At 32.2% G+C, this 24,976-nt stretch overlaps 4 protein-coding genes across 5 annotated transcripts in view; 2 read left to right on the top strand and 2 right to left on the bottom strand.

Moving 5' to 3' along the window:
• Nucleotides 1-172: 172 nt before the first annotated feature.
• The window catches only part of LOC124496974 (uncharacterized), a 27,559-nt gene continuing 2,755 nt past the window's right edge, over nucleotides 173-24,976 (bottom strand). The window contains 15 exon segments of the mRNA XM_075732432.1: nucleotides 173-1,189; nucleotides 1,255-1,398; nucleotides 1,459-3,628; nucleotides 3,667-5,163; nucleotides 5,260-5,671; nucleotides 5,924-7,280; nucleotides 7,282-7,375; nucleotides 7,457-8,264; nucleotides 8,474-13,180; nucleotides 13,250-13,351; nucleotides 13,424-13,640; nucleotides 16,374-16,922; nucleotides 16,983-17,478; nucleotides 17,546-17,830; nucleotides 18,421-19,048. Of these exon segments, the coding sequence (XP_075588547.1) occupies nucleotides 1,160-1,189; nucleotides 1,255-1,398; nucleotides 1,459-3,628; nucleotides 3,667-5,163; nucleotides 5,260-5,671; nucleotides 5,924-7,280; nucleotides 7,282-7,375; nucleotides 7,457-8,264; nucleotides 8,474-13,180; nucleotides 13,250-13,351; nucleotides 13,424-13,640; nucleotides 16,374-16,922; nucleotides 16,983-17,456 (12,561 nt within the window). The 5' untranslated portion in view covers nucleotides 17,457-17,478; nucleotides 17,546-17,830; nucleotides 18,421-19,048 and the 3' untranslated portion in view covers nucleotides 173-1,159.
• On the top strand, nucleotides 19,525-20,655 carry LOC142597689 (uncharacterized). Of its 2 annotated transcripts, none has more exons than XM_075732781.1 (2): nucleotides 19,525-19,665; nucleotides 19,747-20,655. In XM_075732781.1, exon 2 carries the CDS (start codon nucleotides 19,748-19,750, stop codon nucleotides 20,240-20,242), a length of 495 nt encoding a protein of 164 aa, XP_075588896.1. In that variant the 5' UTR covers nucleotides 19,525-19,665; nucleotide 19,747; the 3' UTR covers nucleotides 20,243-20,655. The 2 variants fall into 2 exon arrangements, with proteins under 2 accessions (XP_075588896.1, XP_075588897.1); XM_075732782.1 differs by having other exon boundaries at nucleotides 19,570-19,673.
• LOC142597305 (uncharacterized) lies at nucleotides 21,603-24,267 on the top strand. The gene is made up of 2 exons (XM_075732440.1): nucleotides 21,603-23,526; nucleotides 23,603-24,267. The coding sequence occupies exons 1-2, from the start codon at nucleotides 21,861-21,863 to the stop codon at nucleotides 24,190-24,192; spliced, it is 2,256 nt and encodes a 751-aa protein (XP_075588555.1). The 5' UTR covers nucleotides 21,603-21,860; the 3' UTR covers nucleotides 24,193-24,267.
• Nucleotides 24,247-24,976, bottom strand: part of LOC142597634 (uncharacterized) — a 4,221-nt gene continuing 3,491 nt past the window's right edge. Inside the window, exon 6 of the mRNA XM_075732442.1 lies at nucleotides 24,247-24,940. Within this exon, the coding sequence (XP_075588557.1) occupies nucleotides 24,893-24,940 (48 nt within the window). The 3' untranslated portion in view covers nucleotides 24,247-24,892. The remainder of the gene's footprint in view (nucleotides 24,941-24,976) is intronic.

Raw genomic sequence — 24,976 nt, 5'->3', positions numbered from 1 at the left:
TATCAACAGATGGCAGCACTTCAGTAAATTGACACAGGTGATTTCAAATTTTACCGACAGCAACAAACTGCACGTCTGACCACAAACACCTTGTTTTATTTATATACAATCAATCAACGACGGAAACAAAAAAAAAAAAAATGAAAAAATGGGAAGAAAACAACCTTCAAGATACACACACAGATACATATAGATATTATTATAAAGTAAAGAAAATCAAGAAAAAGATACACATTGAAAAAAATTGTGGTGTTACACAAAAACAATGAATATAAAAATTTTTTCATCCAAAATCCAATCACAACAGATGATTCAAAAATCAATTTTTGTTTTCAATAATCGGCTAATATAACTGGTGTTGTTGTTGATTATCAATGGAAGGTGGTTAAATGGTTTTTCTTAAATTCTATCAATATATCATCATGAAATAATAGTGGAAGCGTTTTACATAGATTTATCTGTTTGTTTTTTTTTGGAAAAAAGTTTCTCACTTCTGGTTTATATTTTGTTGTTGTTGTTGTTAATTGTCTCTTTCCATTGTTGATTTTTACATACAAATTTTCTCTTCCGGAAAAAAATTTGCAAGAAAAATTGCAAAAGGGTAAGACAAAAAAAACAAAAATTCCAATTTGAAAAAAATAATGACAAATAAAAGATGTTAATATCAATATAGTAGAGTGAAAGGGGGAAGAGTAATAATCGGTTTATATCGCGCCCATTCATTTGTGTGTGTGTATGTGTATAATATGAGTGTGTATCACTAAGTTTTAAAGTTCCATTTTGTTTTGAGTGAAAAAATTTTGTACGAATCAATAGACAAATATAAAATGATGGTGGTGAGAAAAGAAGAATCAAACGGTATTAATGCTTTAAGAGTGTATTTAAAAGTGTGATTTAATTAATGAAGAAAAAACATTTTGTATCACACAAACACACACATTTAGGGGTGCTAAAATTTATGATGATGATTGATATTAATGCGGCTGCTGCTGTTGTTTTATCAATTTTAGTTCAGTTTATTTGGACCAAAAATAGTGATAATAATGATGATAAAGGAGGCAAAGATGAATAAAGAGAAATTCAGTGTTGTTGGTTGATATAATTACGGAGAATGAAATAAATTCCATTTGAAAGAAAATATTTTACTTTGTTCCTTTTTTTAGTTGTGATTATTCCAATTATTCCATTGCTATACGAAATGTAATGATATGAAAGAATATCAATGAAATTGTAATTTTCAATCAATTTTCTTACCATTTTCGAAGTATCCAATGTACCGACATTATTGATCGGTGATTTATTAGCAGAATTATTATTAGTATTTGTTGACCAATATTCTGCATCATTACTACCGCCAGTATTGTTCAGTATGTTTAACATTTTGAAATCATTAGCGACCTGGAGAAATAAACATAAAAATCAATGGTGATATTTTTTTACTTTGATAAAACAACTTACAGGATTGTATGGATCAAATGATGAATCATCGCCAATACGTGTGGCTCCAGACGGATTAACCGTTGTAGGATTATTTCTACCACCACTTGTTGCAGATGTGCCAAAAGTATTCAACAATCCAAAATCATTCGCTGTTGGTTGTGCTGGAAAAATGTCAGAAAAATCCGTGGTGCCAAATGGAGATGGCAGATGTGCACCACTACCAGGGGCCACAGATGAGCCAGAAGAATCGACTGCAAGATCATCACAATTTTCTAACCATCCCGAAGCAGTGCCAATCGTTGGATGATGTTCACCAAACAATGCGTTGGTTGTCACCGATGAAGCAGTAGAATGTTGTTGATTTGGATTTTTTCGTTGTGCACGTTCAGTTCCGATCGGTGCCGGTGGTTTCAACTTCTGTTGTTGTGGATTGTTACCATTATCTCCAGTATTATCTATTGTAGTAGCTGAAACTGTAGACAAATTATTTACAACATCATTTTGTTGTTGTTGTTGATGATTAGAAGATGAAGTCGTCGATGATGATGTTGCTGAAGTTCCATACAGATCATAATTCGATAGTGAGAAATTACCATGATTATTACTATTATTATTGATCAATGGATGCTGCTGCTGCATTCGATAATGTTGCATCAATGGTAATGTGGATGCTGTCTGTTGTTGTGGCAATCCAGATGAATAAGAATCGATATTATTTGTTACTCCAAGCATTGTAGCTGCACGGATTTGGCCTTGTTGTTGCTGTTGTTGTTGTAACATGTATTGTTGAATCATATTCAATCTATTATCTGCAACTGGTGGACCAAATTGTGGTTGTAATGGTGGTGGTTGTGGTTGATGTGTGGGAATATGTGGTCCAACAGTATTATTCAATAGTACTTCACTCTGTGCAAATGAATGTGCAAGACGTGCTGCTGCTTCTTGATGACGTTTCGGTATTTGATTTTGGAAAATATTCATTGAATAATTGACAATCATTTGACGTACATCGTTCGAAATATTGGGAGCTACATTTGTACCAGCAGCAGCAGCTGCCGCAGCGGCAGCAGCAAGGAAATTAGGTCTTCCGACACCAGTTTGCAAATGATTAGGTGCAGCCATATTGGCCCCAAAATTTGATACAGTGTGAGCAGATTGACTTAATGATGGATTCATTTGATTTAGATTCAACGAGAGCATTGAATTTGGCTGTGACAATGTATTCGTTGAAAATGAATTTGAACGGGAAGCAAAATCCGGTGCATTTGGATTCAATTGCGATGATCTACTGGATGACGATGATGATGTTGTTGGTTTGGAAGAATGATGTTCATAGATATTGGGCGTGATTGGCCTATGATCAAGGAAGCTAGCAGCATTTACAGATGCACGATTGATTGGTGAACTCATTGATACTGGTTGATGTCCCATTATTCCATGATGATGTGAATGATTCGATAAGGTCGATTCAGCATTTGAATTGATCATCATATTGGATAAAAGAAAATTTGGATGTATTTGATTATTCTGGTTATTAGCACCATTGCTATTGTGCTGTTGTTGTTGTTGTTGTTGTTGAAACAAATTAGCATATTCCGATGTTGTGGATGAAACAGCAGCAGAATTCAATAAGAATGGATCAACATTATTCAATTTGTTATTATTGTTTCCAGTTACATTTGATTGCAACAGTTGTTGTTGTTGCTGTGAATCATTACTATAAAGAACATCTGATAATGTCTGCTGTAATTGTTGTGATTGTAGATTATTTGAATTGGCCGATATAAATTTGGAACCAAATGAAATATAATTCGCAATAGGAGGAGTACATGGTGCCGATCTCACATGTCCAATTGGTGTTGGATTCGAATGCTGTGGCTGCTGCTGTTGATGATATTGTGAATGATGTGGTGGAACAGATTGATTATTGTTGTTATTATTATTATTACTATTATTATCCACACAAGTTTGTATCGATAATGAGCCTGTGGTTACAGCTGATGATGGTGAAAATGCTGCAGCAACATCAACAGCTGATGATGATGCCGATGATGAAGAATTTGATGATACAAATTGTCGATTATTACTACTACTATTTGAAACATTACTGGTTTTGAATACAGAAGTTAGATTAGATTGTTTATCATCAATAATCATTGAATCTGAATGTTGATGTTGTTGTTGTGTTGTGGTTTCGATATTGATGTGGAAGAAGCCATTGAAGATGATGGTGATGTAGCTGAATTAATCGAAGATGGTGATAATGCGATATTATGATGATGATGATGATGATATGAATCACCAATGTTAGAACTAACAGCAATACTGCCAGCAGCAACAGAAGCAAAATTCAATTTTTCATTCATCTTGGATGATGTCGTCGTTGTCGTTGTTATTGTCGACGATAGACATTGTACACTGGATGATGATTTTGTTTCATTCATTGAATGCGAAGTTTCCATTTTCGTAGCTATACTATTGTTGTTGTAAACAATATTATTTGTGTTTCGAAACATTTGAGATTTATTCGATGGCTTATAAACGGCACTCATAATTTTCACACCATTATTGATTGTGGTAGTAGTGCTACTACTATTTCCGCTGTTTGATTTGATATTCGAAACTGGTGTCGTTGTTGTCGACAATGTCGAAACCGAAGATGATGATGATGATGAATTTATTGATCGTATTTTAGAATTTACAGCCATTGTATAGGAAACAGTATTCGATGTTCCAGATGATTGTTTATTCGAATCGGATTGATTTTTTCCCGATGAGACTAATGTTTTGCCATTATTCGTATGAAAATTGGTTACAGATGTTGTGGGTGTTCGACCAACCGATTTCGATGCTTGACGTTGTTGTGTTTGATTACTGGTATTTGAAACGGTCGTTGAAGTTTGCGAAATTTCTGATGTTCCAGAAACAGGTGAGGATAATGTTGTTGTAGACGATTCTGTCTGATGGTGATTAGAATTGGACACCGCGGGAACAGTTGCAACAGCAGTCGTCGTTGTATCATTTGTTGGCTTTGATAGGCCTAATTCTCGAATAATTTCGGATAAATCTTTATCGGCTTCTTTCGATAATACCGTAATCAATTGTGAAGCAATTCGTGTAACATCGGCCGATCCACGAATAATAACCATACGATCTCCTTGACCTTTTTGTTTTTCCACTTCGATATGTGCACCGGAAATTTCACGAATAGTATTGATATTGCATCCAGCACGTCCAATTACACGGCTAATTGCATTGGCAGGAACCAATACTTTTTTAGATTTTCTTCTCTCAACAACTTCTTTCCAACCGTCTTCACGTTTCATTTCGTTCGTTATTGTTGTTGCTGTCGTTACGCTAGCCGTAGACTTATTATTATTATTATTCGACAATAATGATGCCGACGATATATTCGAATTCGAATTTGTTGATTCGAAACGTTGTTGTTGTTGATGGTGTTTACTAGTAAATGTTTTATTACTACCACTACTGCTACTACTATTGTTGTTACGAGAATTTCCAACGTTATTCGCTTGTTGTTGTTGTTGTGATGGTTGATTTTGATTATGATTTTTATGCTGTTGTTGTTGATAATTAGAATTAGTCATCAATGGTACAGCAGTTATCGATGTTATTTGATCAATTTTGCCCAAAGTATTGTCACCGTGGTTATTACTATTGTGATAATGTGATTGATGATTATTATTCGATCCGGTAAAAAGACTATTTTAACAAAGAATGAACACATGAAATAAGAAAAAAAATGTGAGTTTATAAAAAAAAAGTATATTATAAAAATATATCCATAAATGACGTTACCTGTTGTCGTTGTTATGGGAAATTTCCTGATTAGTTTTTCGCAATGATGATGAATTCGTTGATGATTCATCATTATTATTATTAATTAAAATTTGTTTTCGATTTTGATGATTTTTTATAATCTGAATTTTTGTTGTCGGTGATGTTCGATTTGTTTTATTACTAACACCATTTATCATCTTTTTATTATGTACCATTGTTTCTGTTTTATTATTATTCTGTTGCTGCTGCTGCTGTTGTTGTTGTTGATGAATTTTAATTATAGCATCTGCCACATCAACTTTAGCCTGTTCTTGTTGTTGCTGCTGCTGTTGATTAATTAAATTCTCTACCTGTCGATCATGTTGTTCATCAATTTGTCGAGATTTTTGTTTCTTCTTTTTCATTTTTTTCATAAATTCACTATTTTTATTCATAGATGATGATGATATTTCAGCATTAGTGTTGGTGGAAATTTTCGTTTTTTCTTTCGATGATATTGAAGAATCCAATTGCTGTTGTTTCAATTTATTATTATCAACCGATATCGTTTTCTCACCATCACCATCAACATCATCTTCATCATCATCATCGATTGTAAAATCATCATTATCATTTGATTTTATCGGTTCTTCACTACTGGCTTTATCACTATTGCTTGATTTCGTTGTTGAATTCATTTCATCATCCATTTGATTATTATTATTATTCGATTCCAAATGATTCTTACCGGCTCTTTCTTTTTTCTTCTGTTTTTTTCGTTCACGACGTCTAGCTGCTGCTGCTTTTCGATTCTCTTCACGTGAACGTTCTTGATCAATTTCTTCCAATAAATTTGCAGCATTCTTAAATGCTTCAGCTGCTTGTCGATCTTTCGCAAAACGTATGATACCGGCACAGATGCAAACTTTTTTCTGCAATTCTTCATCCTGACAAATGGACAGAAAACGATTGATCTCTTGATCCGATGGAAATTGTATCACGTGTCGAACCATTAATTTAACAATTTTTATATGACCCTTACGAAATGCTGCCATCAAACAGGAAATCTTACGATTATCCTGTGCATCGACATCACATTTTGCATTGATCAATAATTGTACAACATCATAATGGCCACCATTACATGATAACCATAATGGTGAATAACCTTTTTTATTTTTTGCATCAACATTTGCACCACGTTTTATTAATAGCTCAACAAATGATGTATGTCCTTTATCAGCAGCAATTGTTAATGCTGTATCACGTGATGCCGGTACAGGTGATGCATTAACTTCGGCACCTTTATTTAGTAAAACTTTTCCAACGTCAACATAACCACCGGATGCTGCTTCCATCAATGGTGTTAGGCCAGTTTTTGCACGATGTTCAATATTAGCATTACGTTCTAATAGTAAGGCAACAACTTCGGTTCTACCTTGAAAACATGCCAATGTTAATGCAGTATTTTTATTCGTTTCAATATAGGCATTGATATCGCTACCACGATCTAATAGGATTTTTGCCGTTTCCGTATGACCATTCATTGCAGCCAACATTAATGGTGATATACCCAATTTGGAACCGGTACGTGAATTTATTTCTGCTCCATAACTTAACAACAAATTAATGATGGATACATAACCACCAGATGCAGCTAAACTAAGCGGTGTATAATCCGATACATTCCTGTGTTCTTTATTGGCACCACGTGCCAATAATTTTTCCACCACTTCATAACGGCCGCCTGAACAAGCCAATGATAATGCCGTATCTTTTGTACGATCAGTATGTGCTTCAATATCGGCATTATGTGCAATTAAAATATCAACAATTTTCGAATGACCATTTGTTGCTGCCAACATTAATGGCGTATAGCCTTTCTTTTCACGATGTTCAATATCAGCACCTTGCATTAATAATAATTTCACAGTTTCTTCATGACCAGCTGCACATGCTAATGTCAATGCTGTATCATGATTGGAATCATTATGTGAATTTAGATCAGAATATGGTGATTTAAATTTTGTTGATTGATTCAATGTTTGTTGTGGCTGTTGTTGTTGTTGTTGTTGCCTGTAGCAATTGTTGTTGAGACTGTTGTTGTTGTTGTTGACAATTCGGAGCAATCTTTTTAATCGTTAATGACGATGATGCTGATTGGGTCGTTGTTTTTGATGATGACAACGGTGGTGGTGGTGGTGGTGTTGTTGTAGCCGCTAATTGTTGTTGATATTGTTTTGCTTGTGTTTCATAATATTTTGTAATCATTTCCTCATCATTCATCATTGATGAATAAAGATCTTGTTTATGAATTTTTGCAGTTCGTGGTATTGTCGTTGTCATTGTTGTTAAAGATTTTGAATGAGGTGATTTAAATAGAAAAGGTGAAGGTTGTTTTTGTACCTGTTGTTGATTTTGATGTTCCATCATCATTACTGAATCAGCATTATTATTATTATTCATAAATAAACCAGTACGTGCAATAGTTGCTGTTGATGTTGTATTTGTTGGTATTATAACCGTTGTAGCCGTTATCATTTGTTGTTGATTGGTTGAATGCTGTTGTGCGACCACAGGAACAAATGCAGAATTTGTCGATTGATCAAGCACATTTAGATAGGTTTTATAATTCATTTCATAATTCAATTCTGGCGATTGTGGTTGTATCGATGTTGTAGTTTCGATTGTTTGACATTCATCATTATTATTATTATTATCATTAGAAATGGTTGATAATAATGCATCATTCATCAATGATGACGAAGATGATGTCATCGTTGTATTCATCATTGTTGACGTTTGTTGATTTGCAGTAGCAGCAAAATGAAATAATGACGAAGTTGATGGTGAAATTGTTGTAGCCGTTGTTGATAATTGACAATGATTTAGATCAGGATTCACGGTGGTAGTCGTTGTTGTTGTATTGGTCATTGAAAAATGTGGCAATATTTGAATGGTTTGATTTGTATCATGTTCATGTTGTTGTTGTTGTTGTTGTTGTAATTGGGCAGCAATCATTTCTCGGAATAATTTTGGGACATCTGAAATAAAATAATAAATTAGAATTGAAATGAAATAGAAATTCAAATAAAAACTCAAAATTTGATACAAACACATGTGTGTATTTAGTCACTAATCTAACATAAACGAACTAAAACGATCGAAATGGAATCGAATTATCGAATCCGATCACGTATCACGTGTTTTTTTTCGAAATCTAAGAAAAAATAAAGCAGACAAAAACACTTACCCGAAGTTAATCTATCATCATTATTTGTTTTTCCCATTGTTTGGTCCAAATCCATTTCATGATCATGTTGATTATGTTGTTGATGTTGCTGATGCTGTTGTAGACGTTGTTGTCGTTGAAATAATTCCGTACTACAATTTCCTAACTCACGAAGACGTTCACGTAATAATTGAATCTTATTCTGATCACTAATCGATGATTGTGGTATAGCGTTAATAAATTCAATTAAAGCATTTGGTAATAATGTATTTGCTGACCATGATGGTGGCATCATTGATGATGGATCATCAACATTGTTATTATTATTACTAGTAACAGCATCTGAACATGCAACAGTTGGTTCCATAATAAAATTTGTTGATGGAATCACGGCAGCAGCAGCAGCAGCAGCAGTAGTTGTAGCCCCAGAAGCATTAGGAACATTATCATTAGAGGTAATTGAATTTTTTATATTATCCACCATAGACTCATTGATTGATGTTGGTGATGGCGATCTAGATCTTTGTTGTTCTTGACGATCAAATTGATTATTATTCATTAATGATGATGTTCCATATGTAGGCATTATGATACCATCACTTGAAATGTAGAAAACCAGATTAATTTCATATGAACCATCCATTGTGGTATTGGCCATCATCATTTGTGGTTGTTGTAACAATGCAATTCTTGGATATCGTAGATTTTCACGTAATAAATCTTTTGCATATTTATCTGTAGTAAATTTTGCAAATGATAATGAAGCAAGTAATTGATTTTTTAATTCCATTTCCACCTGTTCCGGTGATAATAAACATTGCCATATTTTTGATCGTCGATCACCATCATCATCATCAGTAGAAATAGCATCATTTTTCACTGTTTCAACTGTCGAAATAACATCATCATCATCATTACTATTGTTGTTATCGTTATTATTAGCCGTTGTATTTGAAACAAGTGCCATCATTTCATTAAATTGTTTCATATCAGCCGTAGACAATGAACGTGATGCAAAATACCAGAAATGTAATTCAATTTCATCTTTCAATGATTCAAATAATTCATCAATTGAACGTGAACGTACACTCTGTATACGACGATAGATTAAATCAAACAATGGTTGCATTACTTGTTTTAATGTTGATTTTGTTTCAACCAATTGCATCAATTGTATCATTGATTCCGGTTTATTTGGTGATAAAAATGTTCTTGATAATTTGCAAAAAACTTGAAACAATGAATTATCCAAATAGCCAACTGGTTTAATATCATCATCATGTATAGCGAAAATTATCTGTTCTGGATAAATTTTTTCCAATTCTTCAGGTGGATGAAAATGATCAACATTGCTGTTCGTAGATATATCTTGTAATGATGTTTTCATTTGTTGTTGCTGCATATGTTGTTCAATGTTTGTTGATATTATTGATGATGAATGATCACCAGTACCAAAATACAAACAATCCTGTTCAGTTAATGAAGCTGATCGATTTTCTTTTGTTGATTGTCCATTATTCTCATCATTTTCGCCACTTTCATCATTACCATCATCGTCATTCAAATTGGTCACCATACAAGTTGCCGATGTAGATGTTATTGGTAAGCCAAATGTTTCATTTTCTACGGAATTGGCGGCTACATGTTCTGTTGGTACATAACCATCCCATTTTGCTTGTAACAATTCTTGTAGCTTATCCAATAATTTTGGATTGACAATTCCAAAAAATGATTCAATTATACGTTTATGTCGTAGAAATGTTTGCAAAACAAATCCAGGTACAATGATTGGTGGCTGAATCTGATCATCATCATCGTCATCAACAACATTTGTAGCATCACCACCATCATGTTGTTGTTGTTGTTGATTTGATAATGATTGTTGTTGCTGTTGTTCATAAATATTAATCTTTTTATACATTGCCATACATCGTCGAAAAATATTCAAAAATTTAAGACGAATTTCAATCCATCCACGCCAGAAATCAATTTCATCCTTATTATCAATCAAATCGTTTACATTGGCAATCACTTCATTGAATAAACGATCATCATCTGGATATAATTTTTTTTGTTGTTTCATTAATTCTGTTACATTATCCGTTGTTATCAACATTGATGGTTTCAATAATGAATGAAATACACTGTAAAACATTGAACCAACCATTTCATCATACAATAATAAACGATTATTATGTGAATAATGATCTGATTGTTGTTGATCAATATTAACAAATTGATTAGTTGTTGCTGTTGTAACCACTGGATTCACAATTGAATGACTTGGATCAGAAAGGCTACGTGTTGATTTTGTTGCCAATGGAATTTTCTTATCATTACTACTATCACCACTACTACTATTATTACCACTTGTTGCACCGGAAGATAATTGTGGTAATGATGATGGTGGTGGTGGTGGTGGCAATGATTCAGGTATTCGAATCTTTTTTGAAGCCAATTCAATCGTTGTTGATGATTGCGAAGTTGTTGTTGGTGGTGGTGGTGGTGGTGGATAGATCACTTTATTTGAAATTGATTCATTAATTCTAGTCATTGTGATTCGTTTATTATTTGTTGAAGCAGATTTTTGATAGACATTTGTTGCTGTCGATTTATTTGATGATTGTTGCTGCTGCTGTAATTGTGTCATTTTTTTCTGCATCTTTGCACAAGGTGGTAATATTCTTGCCGATGAATTGTTTGAATTCTTTTTCGATTTAGTCACTGTTGTTGATCCCTGATTCTGATGTTGTTGTTGTTGTTGTTGTGGTCCACTACCATTTTGATTATTAACAGGATATTGACATGAATTATTCAAACGATAATGATGACTATATTGTAATAATAATTCCACAACATTCACGTGTCCTTGTTTAGCCGCTTCCATTAACATTGTTGAATTATCTTTAAGACGATGATAAAGATCGGCACCGGATTGTAGAAGAATTTCTGCCACTTCTGCATGGCCATTTGAACATGCCAATGATAATGGTGTTGCATCGTTTGTCATTGTACAACGATTTATCGGTGCTTTCGCTGCTATTAAATACGTTACGATTTCTATACGATTATTCTGCGCCGCCTTCATCAATGGTGTACGGCCACCATTAGCAGCAATATCAACATCGGCACCAGATTCAATCAATAATTTTACGATATCAAAATAACCATTTTCCGCTGCTAATGCTAATGGCGTTTCACCCGAACTATTAAACGTGTTGATTTCAGCACCAGCATCTATAAGTATTTTGACAATCTCATAATGTCCTTCTTGTGCCGATTCAATCAATGGTGTATTGGCACCAATCTCTAAATCAGCGCCAGCTTTAATCAATAGATTAACAACTTCGGTTGATCCAGCACCACAAGCCATCAATAGAGCAGTTTCTTTTGAATCTTCAGTAGTGGCATCGATTTTAGCACCATGTGATATCAATAATGCAACCATCTCTTCATGACCTTCACGTGATGCTTCCATCAATGCTGTATAGCCTTCATCGTTGACTTCTTCAATATTGGCACCACGTTCCAGTAACAATAACGCTAGCTCAACATGACCACCACAAGCGGCTAATGTTAACGGTGATTCAAAACTATCCGGTGGCATATTGACCTGAGCACCGGAATCAAGCAATAATCTTGCAACTTCAACATGACCATCCATTGATGCTTCCATCAATGCGGTATGCATCTCTTCATTACGATGTGCCATATCTGTTGAGCCAATTTCAATCAAATATTTCACCATTTCTGTATGACCTTTGTATGCGGCCAACGTAAGTGCCGTTTCTTTATATTCATTTGAATGAACATTAATGCTGGCACCTTGTGATACTAGATATCGTACGACATCGGTATGACCGGCACTTGCAGCTTCCATTAATGCCGTATGACCACTTTCATTTTGAGTTTCAATTTCGGCACCTTTTTCAACCAGATGTTCAACAACAACTAAATGACCATTTTCAGCAGCACAAATCAATGCTGTACTGCCCTGGGAAGACTTGTGGTTTAAATCGGCACCATGATCCAACAAAAGACAGACAACATCTAAATGACCATTACTTGCTGCTTCCATCAACGGTGTCATTTCTTTTGCACCACATTTATTAACATCAATACGTGGATTTTTTAACAAATATTCCACCATTTCATAACAACCAAAACCGGCAGCATATTGAAATAATTTATCAACATCAGCACGATTAGAATCATCATTTAGTGATAATAATCCGGCTACAGTTGCCGCTGCTGATGTGGATGATATTGATGAAGCCGATGATGATGATGATGATGATGAAGCGGAGGAAGAAGAGGATGCTGAAGATGACGATGATTGTTGTTGTTGTGGTTGCTGCTGCTGTTTGGACACTTCATCATCTATTGATGATGATGATGCTTTTTGAATTATTGTTGTTGCCGTCATATTGTTGTTGTTGTTAATATTCGTTGAATCCGGTCTACATTTCATCATTGTTTCTTCAATAAAATCAACATCATCATCATCATCATGAACATCTTCACTATGGTGATGATGATGATGATCCAAATATTTTGTTGTTGTTGCTGTTGTATCGACATCGTTATTTATTGATGAAGGCAAATTCTGTTGCGATTGTTGTTGTTGATTATCACTAATACGCATTTTGGCAATGGTGGCACCAACTACATCAAATGCACAATGTATATCAGATGAAGTAAATTGTAATTCATGATATAATTGAGAACCTAGATTTAAAAAAAATTGATTAATTTGAAAAAAAATTTATCGAAGAAAAAATCAAAAAAAAAACATACCTGGAAAATCTGTAACAGAAGACGTATTCAATTGTTGTTGTTGTTGTTGTTGTTTAGGATTAAAAGATGATGATGAAAATTTAATTTTATCACCACAAATATCTAAAGAATATGGAGCAAAAAAAAAAAATGATCATCGATTAAATTGAATTGATTGAATGAATCAATACTAACCATCTTTATTATTTTTACGAATAGAACGTGTCATCATTGATACAAGATCTAATGGTGTTTTACCAACAGTAGTAGTAGCAGTTCCAGCATTAGCAGATGAAACATTAAACATTGCTCTAGTTTCATTATCATTAATCGGTTGTTGTTGTTGTTGTTGTTGTTGTATGATACGATCCGTTGATGAATGAATATCCTCGTCCAATGTAAAAGATTCCACCTTTGAAAATATGAAATAAAATGATGATAATTATCAATAAAATTTTCAAATTTTTTTTTTCACCATTATTTCATTCAATCATTCAATCTATAGATCACAATTTGATGAGAAAAAAAAACAAATCACATTTCACACACACACACACACACATAACAGAAGTGAAATAAAGCCAAACAAATGATGATGATTTACAAAAAAAAAAAATAAAAATAAAAGACGTGAATATGACAAACAAACAAACACACACACAAAAGTTCAGTCATAATCAAAGATCAAATTATTATTATATATACAATGTTTATTAACATCACCACCAATAATGATGATGATGATGATGAATTTTTAAAAAAAAACCAAAACAAAATTCATCATCATCATCATGGTTTTTACCGGAAAATCTGACCCTGTTTGTTGTTGTATTATTGTCAATGGTCATACAACAATAATTGATTCTTTTTTTTCAACAAACCAAGAAACTAAAGAAAAAAAAACATAACAACAAAAACTCAACAACAACAACAACAAGAAAAGATGAAATGATGAACAAATAGGCAGAAGAAAAAAAAACTCAAAGATCCACACACACACAAAGACATACTTGCATGGTGGCAGATAATAATAAAATACCGAAAGAAGAAAAAAGAGGAAAATCTAAAAATTTTATTTTATCGTTGAAAATAAAAAAAAAGAGAGAAAAATCTACACACACATACACACCATACATATAAATTAAAAAATATTCGACAAAAAAGTATACATCATCAACCACCACCACCACCACCATCACTTCTTCCACATTTTTTTATCTATATTTCTCTCTCACTCTATTTATGCTCTATTCAATTCAATAATCATATCGTCGTCAAATTTCATCATCATCATCATCGAATCTCTTTCAAAGTTTATCGTCATCGTTTGTTGTCGTGGTCGTCAATTTTTTTTTATACTATTGGAATTGGAATATAAAAAAATTTAAAGAAAAAAAAAATTCATGCAATTACCACATCCACTCACACACACACACAGACATTGATTGATTTTTCCTGAATAATAAAAAAAAGAGAATGATGATGACAACGACGACACTTGTTGTTTGACATTTTTTTTTTGCCAATGATGCTGCAATTTTTTTTTCTACATTTCTTATGATCAACAGATAGAAAAAAAAACAGAGAGAGAAAGATGCAACTTTACCAGAACAAAAATTATTCGACCTTTTACATAGTAAAATTGAATTTTATTCATTTTTTACCGATTGCTGCAATCTATCTATTTTTTTTTTGCAAAACTCTAAATCATCAATGTACTACCATCACATTTTTTTTTTTGGTGATAACCAAAAAAAAAAAATCCATATGGAAACACACTGTGTGTGATGGTTTCTCAAACTATGGTCAAATTTCAGACACAATTTCAATTACCTGTAATATTTCATCGTTTGTTTTTGTTTTTATTATTCAATTACTTGTCAATGGCATATGTGGTCAATCATCATCATCATCATCATTACGGTTGTTATCTGAATAAATAATAAAATGAAAATAATAATGATGACGATCCATTGATCCGTTTCACAACAATATTCCAACAACAACAACAACAACAAACTTATTTGGAACGATAATAATGATTTCAATATAAAAAAAAAAATATTCGCTTCCTTGCTTCTTTACTTTCCACTATCACCACAACTAACTCCACTCTATAGAGTGTAAGCAATCTATCTATCTTGTTATCATTCAATTCAGGCCATTTGTGTCTATAGTAGATAGATATGAAAAAATTCATGTCTCACGGACAACAACAACAAACAAAACAAAACAAAAAAACAACAAATCATTGATTGTCCCAACAACAACAACAACTGACAATTATGAAAAAAAAATAAATTTCAAACAACAGCTGGAACAATTGTATAATCATCATCATCATCATCATCAATCAATGAATAAAAACATCATTGGAACACACACACACACACACACACACACACAGAAATGGAGTGAGACAGTATTACGGAAACACATCAATATATATCGATCATCTTTTTTTTCATAAAATAATAATATTGATGATCAATTGCAACAACAACAACAACAACAAACATTGAATAAAGAAAAGAAAAAAAAACAAAATTACTCATTATTTGACCACACGATATTCACACACACACATATATAATAACAAACAACTTACTTGTTGAATGTGTGTGTGTTTGTGCTTGTGAATTAGAAAGTAGAAAAAAAGTCGATCAAATAAATAAAACACACACATACACACACACAAACAGCGAAAGTAAGTAAAAGACACCTGTGACTATGAAAAAACAAACTAGATTTCAACTGGAACACACACACATACACACATGCATGCAAATACAATTTGAAAATGAAAAACAACAAAAAAAAATTATTAGAGGAAAAAAAACAACAAATGGCAAGCCCGGAACTGACCGGATATATCTTTTCCGTTTCTCTCTCTTTCTCTCTCTCACTCTCGTTATTTTATTTCGTTATTTTCTCTTTCTCTGTTTTTTTTCTAATTTCACAATCATCATCATCATCGTCAAATTCAATATTTACATTACCATGCAACAAAATTTGACATGTAATAATTTCAAAAAACAAAAAATTTCAGGACAAACATTGGATTACAAACACGCACCCACATACACGCATATATATGATTTATAAACAGTAAAATATGGTAGGTATATTTTTTTTTAATACATACTTCAGAATTTTCTTCTTCTTCTTCTTCATCATCGGCATCATTTGCAGCATCGATAACCAAACCATCACCAACATCACTTTGATGATTATCATTAATAGTTGTTGTTGCTGATGATATATTATCTAGCTGCTGCGTTGTACGTAATTGTCGAGCAATTTGAATTCCTTTTTTCCATTGCGGTTGTTGTTGTTGTTGTTGTTTCATTAGTTGATTGCTTTTTAAATCCACATTATCATTCTTATTATTATCTGCAATGATCATTTGTTCATCAATTACATCATTGTCGTCATTGTCAGGTTGATTAGTATCATTCAATTCTTCTTCGTCGTCATCATCATCCATTTCATCCTCCTCATCAATATCGACAATATTCTCTTCATCTTCAATATCGATAGGTTCAACAACATAATCATCGTCATCATCATCATAAATTTCTTCATCATCATCTTCATCTTCGTCTTCGTCATCATCATCGACATCGACTTCATCGCCATCTTCATCTTCCGATGCAAACAATTCAGCCATTAATGTCATTTTATGTGATGATAACTATAAAGAGAAAAAGATTATTGGTCATCATTCAATCAATTAATGAAGAATCCAATTTACCTTATCAGAAATCAATCCAGCTGCTTTCATGATGGTACGAACTTGTGCAGCAAATGCCTCATGATTCATATATGGTGATGGTGATGTTGTTGTCGATGATGTTGAATTTGTATTATTATGATGATTATTTGATCCGGTGGTATATGCTGCCAATGTAGCATTAGACGATGTTACATTATTGGCCGTGACAACAATAGAACCATTTCCATGATGATTATGGTGTTGATGTTGATGATGGATATGGCCATTCATTGTTGAACGAATTTTATCACTTAACAATGTTGTTATTGGATCATTAAGATGATGATGATGTTGTTGTTGTTGTTGATTTTGTATTTTATTGTTGGTTATAGTCGTTGATGAGGATGGTGGTGTTGTAATCAATTTCGTTGATTCATTCGTATGACCGGTTATTGTCATTGACTTTGGTACGGCTGTTGCTGTTGTTGTTTTAGCCGTTTGCATTGATTCCATTATTATTAAATTCTTCAATCATCTATAAATCAAAATTTAAAAAAAAAATCAAAAACAGATGAACAATAACAACCAAAAAAAAATCTTACCGGAAAGTTCCAGAATGATCCACCGAATAAAGAAGAAAAAAATAAGCCGATAAAATAGAAAAAAAACAGGCGATAATTCGATGATTTATTATTTTACTATATGGGTGGGTGTTGTTGTGTGTATTTCACAAACAAACGAAAAAAAATACCGAGCACTACCAACACATAGACACACACACACACACACAATCGATTTGATTCAATTTCCAGATATTTTTTTTCGGTTATTATATGATTTCTTCTATAATAAACGATCATCAATGGATTTTATTTAATTCCTGATTCCTGGAACAAAACAAGAAAGAAAATGAGAATCATTAGAATTTTTTTTTAAACAAAAATGAAATGATTTGATTAGAAAAGAAAAGAAAATCTAGCTTGTGGATCAAACAATTCTTATCGGTGCAATTGGTGGGCGCAAGAAGATTTCCAAAAACCACAACGGAAATGAATGTGCGGGTGTGTGTGTGTTTGTGTTTGTGCAAAGAGTGGTGTACACAGAGGACAAAAAAAAATGAAAAATAAACCACCAATCTAATCATTATCATTTCAATTTTATGAATTAAAAAAAAACACATGCATGCATACATTGGCAATAATCAATCAATCAATATATATACCTGAATGAGCAAAAATTTGAGTGAAAAAAAAATCGAGTACACACAAAAGAATGGACAACGATTCAATTCGATTCTATTTCGATCAAATAATGTCTGTATGTAGAATAATATATATTCGATTGTGTATGTTTCAAATTGAATTCAAGAATATATAAGATGTGTGTTTACAAAATCAATCAATTCTTAAACAATGAATGAAAATAAGAATGAAAAAAAAATTCCAAACTTTTTTTTTTAGAAAAAAAACATACACACCATCAATACCATACACAAAATTTTTACTCACACTCATATACAAAACAATTGCTCAAATAATACACACACACAAACAGAAAGCGAGAGAGAGAGAGAGAAAATGATGATTTTTTTTTCACTTGATCCTCATCATTGAATGTATTTTTTTTATGGGGGATGTCAACGACAAACAAACAAACACAACAACAACAACGAAGAAGACGACGATGGATGGATGATAAAAAAAAATGTGGTCGTCTGAAATTATAAAATGTATGTATGTATGTGTGTCTGTGTATGTCTGATTCTTTTTTTTCGATACGATAGATGGTGGATGATGATGATGCTAGTTTCGATGATGATGATGATGATTATATACTGGTGTTCTATGGTGTTGGCGGTGGTGGTAAATGTGAATGATGAATGTGTTAAACATCGATATCGATGAAAAAAATATTAGTTCTACATGCACAAATATAATAAAATATATAATAATAATTGAAAGAGAAACAATGAAATAAAATGAAAATAATAATATATGGGTGATCGATCAATCGATCGATATATAATTTGATTGATTGATTTAGGTTTGATGGATGCCAATTCATTGATTCAATATGATTCAATTGTCATTGCTGTTGTGATATGACTATATGACCAATCACATTTTATATTCAAAACAAATTTTTTCAATCAAACGATGACCATTTGTTCAACAGAATATAATGTTTGAGCAATTTGGTTCTTATTATTTTTTTTTCTCTGGATACAATCACTGAACATCAAGAATCATTGATTTTTTTTTCGTTTGTCCTTAGTTTCATTTGATTAGAATAATAATTTGATGGATTCATTTGTTTTTTTTTTCACAATTCCCGAATATATAAAATTCATAAACAAAGAAACAAAAAAAAATGTTCAGTGTATTTGAGTGTGTTGTGTTGTGTGCATCACAAACACATTCTTTGGGTTTAGATTTTTTTTTTTTTTTTTTTGGGATTTTAGCCACACATACACAGTGTGAGAGAGAAAAAAAAAAACTCAACACACACACACACACGGTGTTTGATCCAATTGATTTTTATGTGTGTGAGAGAGAAATAAGGAGAAATTCATAAATAAAGTACTCGTGTTTTTTTTTCTTTTTTGTTTTTTTGGTGATGGGTGTTTGTCAATTTTTCATCAAAATTCCAACAACAATAACGATAACAACGATAAAATTGAAATTAACCACAGGAATAATCAATCAATTTTGATTCACTAAACGTAATCATGTAAATTTGATTTTTTTTATCCGCAGATCTAATTTATGATTTTTCTCATTGTTTTTTTTTGTGTGTAATATAGAATGGAAAACAATTTTTTGAAAGAATTGCAAAAACTATCTACCATGAGTAGAAAAAATCGAAACCTACGTCCAACATTGGAAAATTGTCTATTATTTGCTTTTCATCAACCGAAACCATTGTTTGGGGACAAAGAACGTGCCGAAGTTGAATGTATGGTGGAAAAAATCATTCCTATTCTAAAGGAATTTTTCATCCAATTGAGAATAAGTCTTATACCTGATACAGTGGAAACTGCTCAACGTTTTCGTTCTGGTCTTCAATATATTGTTGATGAGCTTGGTAATGGATCCATTTTAGACAGAGTTCCTTGTGTACAGGTTGATGAATATATTAAAAATTGTAAGGAATTATCTTTGCCTATCGAATATCCATCTGTTCATTATTCTCATGTGACCGACGAACAAATCTCTCGTATCCCTCGCAATCATTGGTGGTGGTTTGTACAACCTATATCCGACAATGATTCGGATGAACAACAAGATGAAAAAGTTTAAATAAAACGATCTATTAATTTTCCAATAAGCGATTATCATTTTAAAAAATTTTCTGCAATGGTATTGAGAATGGTCAAAATTTGGGACTAATCTCCAAGGAAAAGGAAATATATGTAACATTATAAAATTTGAATTATAATATTTTCTATAAATTCCAAACATTTAAACATAACCGATAATTTAGTTATCGGATAATTAATAAACACAAACAAAAATATCAATCAACATTCTTTAAAATTCATATACAAACTATTTAAGGGGATAGGAACTGTAGAGGGCGCCAAAAAAACGCATTTTTTGTTAAATGATTGCTCTTTAAAGAAACATCCGAAATTTTTGAAACTTACCTATGTAATTATTTATGAGTCCTAGAATAATTTAACATAAACAAAAATTTAAAAAAAATTATACATTAATATGAAACAATCAGTTGAAATCAGCTGTTCAAAAAGCATGGTCGGTGTGATATCTTAAGAACCGTAGCTCAGAATTTGATGAAATTTTCAGGAATTATGGACAGGATCAGTGGCTATGGCGTATGACTAAATCACTATATATCTCCAAGAAAAAGAACATTTTTGGGCCAAATGAAACTTAGGGTTGAAAAATTAACAGTTTTTTCAGGCTAATATTTACTGCAATATCCGGTTCTACGCCTTAATTTAGTCATACGCCATAGCCACTGATAATATCAATAATTCCTGAAAATTTTATCAAATTCTGAGCTACGGTTCTTAAGATATCACGCCGACCATGCTTTTTGAACAGGTGATTTTTAACTGATTGTCTCATATTGATGCATAAATATTTTTTATTTTTTTTAATGTTAAATTATTCAAGGAATTGTAAATAATTACATTAGTAAATTTCAAAAATTTTGGACATTTCATTAAAGAGTAATCATTTAACAAAAAATGTGTTCTTTTTTGCGCATTCAACACTTCCTATCCCCCTTAAACTAAACACAGAACACGACAATCTTTATCTTGTGGAGATCACACTATTTAGCAGTGATTTCATTTGAATAAAGTTAAATTTTTTACATATATTTTGCCACCATTGTGCCAAAGTGGACCATGATCAAGGATGATCTTTTTTTCATATCAAAATACTCAATCTCAATCATATCGAGATATGACTAGCTGAGGATTTTTTTTATATTACCTGTGAAATCAAAATTGACAAATTGACGCTTAGCGTTTTTATTGGGAATTGAATGCAATCTCATTGGTGGCGAGACAACAACATTGTACATTATCAGCATTTGATGTTGATTTTGATAAATTATCAAAATATCATGGAATTCTAACGACAATGGAAAAAAAATATTAAAATTAACCATAGGAATAATCAATGGATTGCATTCATTTTTTTCATGACACGTAATCATATAAATATGATTTTTTTTTATCCGGATCTAATTATTTGTGTTTTGTTTCATTTTCTATTTTCTATTTGTTTGTTTTTTTTGAATCACAAAAAAACATCCCAATCCTTTTTTTTTTTGATTTCCCATCTGGTTTCAACCTGATTTGACCGCTGAATAAAATTGTATCGTAATCATTTGTTGATGGTTTGTACAGCTATCCTAAATCCAACACTAATTTAAACGAACAAAATGGAAAATAAATCATTTTGGAAAGAAACCGCCGTTAAAACAATGAAAATGTTTTATCAAAGTTTTAATGGAAGTCAATATGATGAATACAAAATCGGTACCGAGGACGAAAAACTATTACTTGCAAAAATATGTTTTGCCATTTATGGTCCTCCAACCATTAGCGAAGCTGAAGAACTTTGGCAAGGTTATACCAATGAACAACGTACAGAAGGCGAAAAGTTTTTGAAAATTATTCTGGATGTTCACAAGAAAGAAAGAAAAGGTTTTCGAAGTCTTCTTGTCGGTACAATATTCATTTATTGTAAGACAAAAGAAAATGAATTTATTTTGCCGATATTCCGATTGTATACCGGATCTAATTCTCAACCAAAAACAGCTGATGATGGTTCGAACGTTTTTATTGATATGCAACGACGAACTTATTCGGATTGGAATGATTGGAAATATAAGAATGTCTTGCCAAAGCTTGAGTATTATTATCCTAGACTCGGTTTTTTTACTGCTTCTGGTGCTGGTAATAATTTCATATTCGATCCAGACAAAGATCCTGACATTGAATATGGAACGTCGCCCGCTTGTGATGTTTCTTCTAAGGTGTTAAACTTCACTGATAAGATTACTGCATTAACAACATTTTTATGCGGAGTAACTGGGATAATATCGATGTTCACGCCGCTCGCTCCTATTGTTTTGTTTAGTTCCGCATCCCTTGGCGGTTCCTCTGCTATTTACGGAACATGTCGAGCCATTCATCGATTGGTCGATAAAGGGTCCCATGGCGAAAGTTTAACCGATATAGAAAGCTTTCTTCTTTGGTTTAGTATTGCTGCCACACCGCTAAACTTTACAAGCTCAATGGTCAATGCTGCTTTGGTTCGTGGTGCCACAGAGGAAGGTCGAATATTTAGTAGTTCTATGCGTATGTTTGCAACGATATTGAATTTCAGCACACTTGGTGTCGATGGCATTATGATTGGTTTTGGTATCGCTAATCTGATTGAAAAATCTAAAAATAATCAGCTCACCTCTCTGGATGTATTACAATTTTCAATGAGTTTATTCTTCTTTACCAATACTTTAATTCGACCAAAAATGGCCTCTACTATTATTCAAAAAGCTCAAGAAAAACATATTCAGGCATATTCAAAATCATTGACCGATGTTGATGCAAAGAAAACATTCGACAAATTTTTGGCTGACAACAAAGGAAGTGGCTCGATTAAAGATAGATCAAAGATAGTTCGAACAATAAATAAAATAAATGATCCGAACAAGCTTTTTGCCAATCTAAAAGATTCAACAAAAATCGAAATTGGTGGACGAAAAGGACGTACTTTGTTGATTAGTGACGGAAATAATTTAAAGCATCGTATAAGGCCAAATAGTAATGTAAAATTTACTAGCAATGTACAACAATTTGGTGCAGTTAATTTACAAAAACAGACACAAAAATGTTTAGAAAAAATCAATGCAGATGGAAAAAAGATTTTCGACAATTTAAATGACCGTCAAAAATCACGGTGTAACAAAACAATTGGTGGAGCAGCTGGCAAAAATGAGAATATTCTTAATGAAGCTATCAGCATCAGCAAGGATATGGGATTGAACAATATCGATGATGTATTGAGCATTGCTGAAATTCTTTGTGCAGAACTCGAAAAATGTAAGTTATACTAATTTTATTGTCAAAAAAAAAACAAAACAAAATCAATAATAATTTTTCTATTCCTCACAAACAGCGTTTCCGTATCGTAGTATGAAAGAAATCAATTCAGGCCATTTACAATCAATTGACAAAAAATCATTTATTTCGAAAATTGACTCTGATTATAAAATAGCAATGGATATTGCCAGTAAAAATGATGTTCATTTTGAAGATCCATTGAAAGCAGTTTATCATTATCGTAAACATGGCCATGAATTTCCGAACGTTCTTAAACAGAATCGAATCGATGTTTATTTGGATAAACTTCCAAAACATTTGATTGATATTACAAATTTGACTCAAATGGAGACTGTAACAAATGATGTGGATAAAACTTCGTTTGTACGAAAATATTACATGACTCCGGATGATAAATTTGCCGTTGTGATTGAAAAATTAGATGGAAAAACAATTAGTTCAATGTATCGAAAACTTGGTTGTTATAATGAACATCATTCGCAATTTCCTACTACCAATGATCAACAACAATGGTCGATTGATCCATTTGATGGTATCCACGAACAATTGGCTAAATCAATGGGATTCCGTGCCCATATACCAATCTATCTTAATTTTGAAGAACCAAACGATGATAGTGATCGTCGTCCATCATCCGAAAACTAAAAATGTGATTAAATTGTCATAGAAAAAAAGTTTAAATAAAATGATGATGATCAATTTAATTTTTAAAAGTAGAAATAGAAACATTTAATATTTCTTGTAATATATAATAATAGGTAGTAGTCACAAATTAACAAACAAATTTAAAGGTAAAATAGAAAGTGAGGTGTGTGTGTGTGTAGGTGTGACAAAGGGAAAATAACAAAGACAAATTGGGTGGATGATGATTTTGTATTTGTTTTGTTTGGACAATAATAGAGGTGTGTGTATGTGTGTGTGACAACACATCAATAAATATATATAATAACAAGTAGGAAAAAAACAAAACTAAAAGAAATTTTAAAAATTTTTGTTTTTGTAAGAAGGAAAAAAATGATGTTCCATAACTTGGTATTTTGCACTGTTGTTTGTTGTTGTGTTGACGATGATGATGACGATGATGATAATGAAATGATTTCATTTTTTGGGGGGGGGACAGGTGGAAGGAAAGACAGAAGAAACGGAAACACGATATAATAGATTTACGACTAGGATTTTTTTCCATTCAAGAGAAGAAAGTTGTTGTTCCATATGTTTGTGGTTTTGTTTTGGTTTTTTTTTGTTTTATTGATCGTTATCGGTATATATCATTCCATCATTATATATCGTTTTTGATTCGATTATGGAATGTATTGTCATCATATTGGATTTTTTTTCGTAGTTATTATGATTTCTTAAAATTCAATTGACTCGTTAGCCGTTTGATCATATTCTAATGTATCATAATGAAATTGGAAAAAAATTGAAA

The sequence above is a fragment of the Dermatophagoides farinae genome, chromosome 7 (assembly GCF_024713945.1).
Source record: "Dermatophagoides farinae isolate YC_2012a chromosome 7, ASM2471394v1, whole genome shotgun sequence".
Classification (NCBI taxonomy): domain Eukaryota; kingdom Metazoa; phylum Arthropoda; class Arachnida; order Sarcoptiformes; family Pyroglyphidae; genus Dermatophagoides; species Dermatophagoides farinae.
Note: the sequence above shows the minus strand (reverse complement) of the source record. Positions and strands in the feature narration are given on the sequence as shown.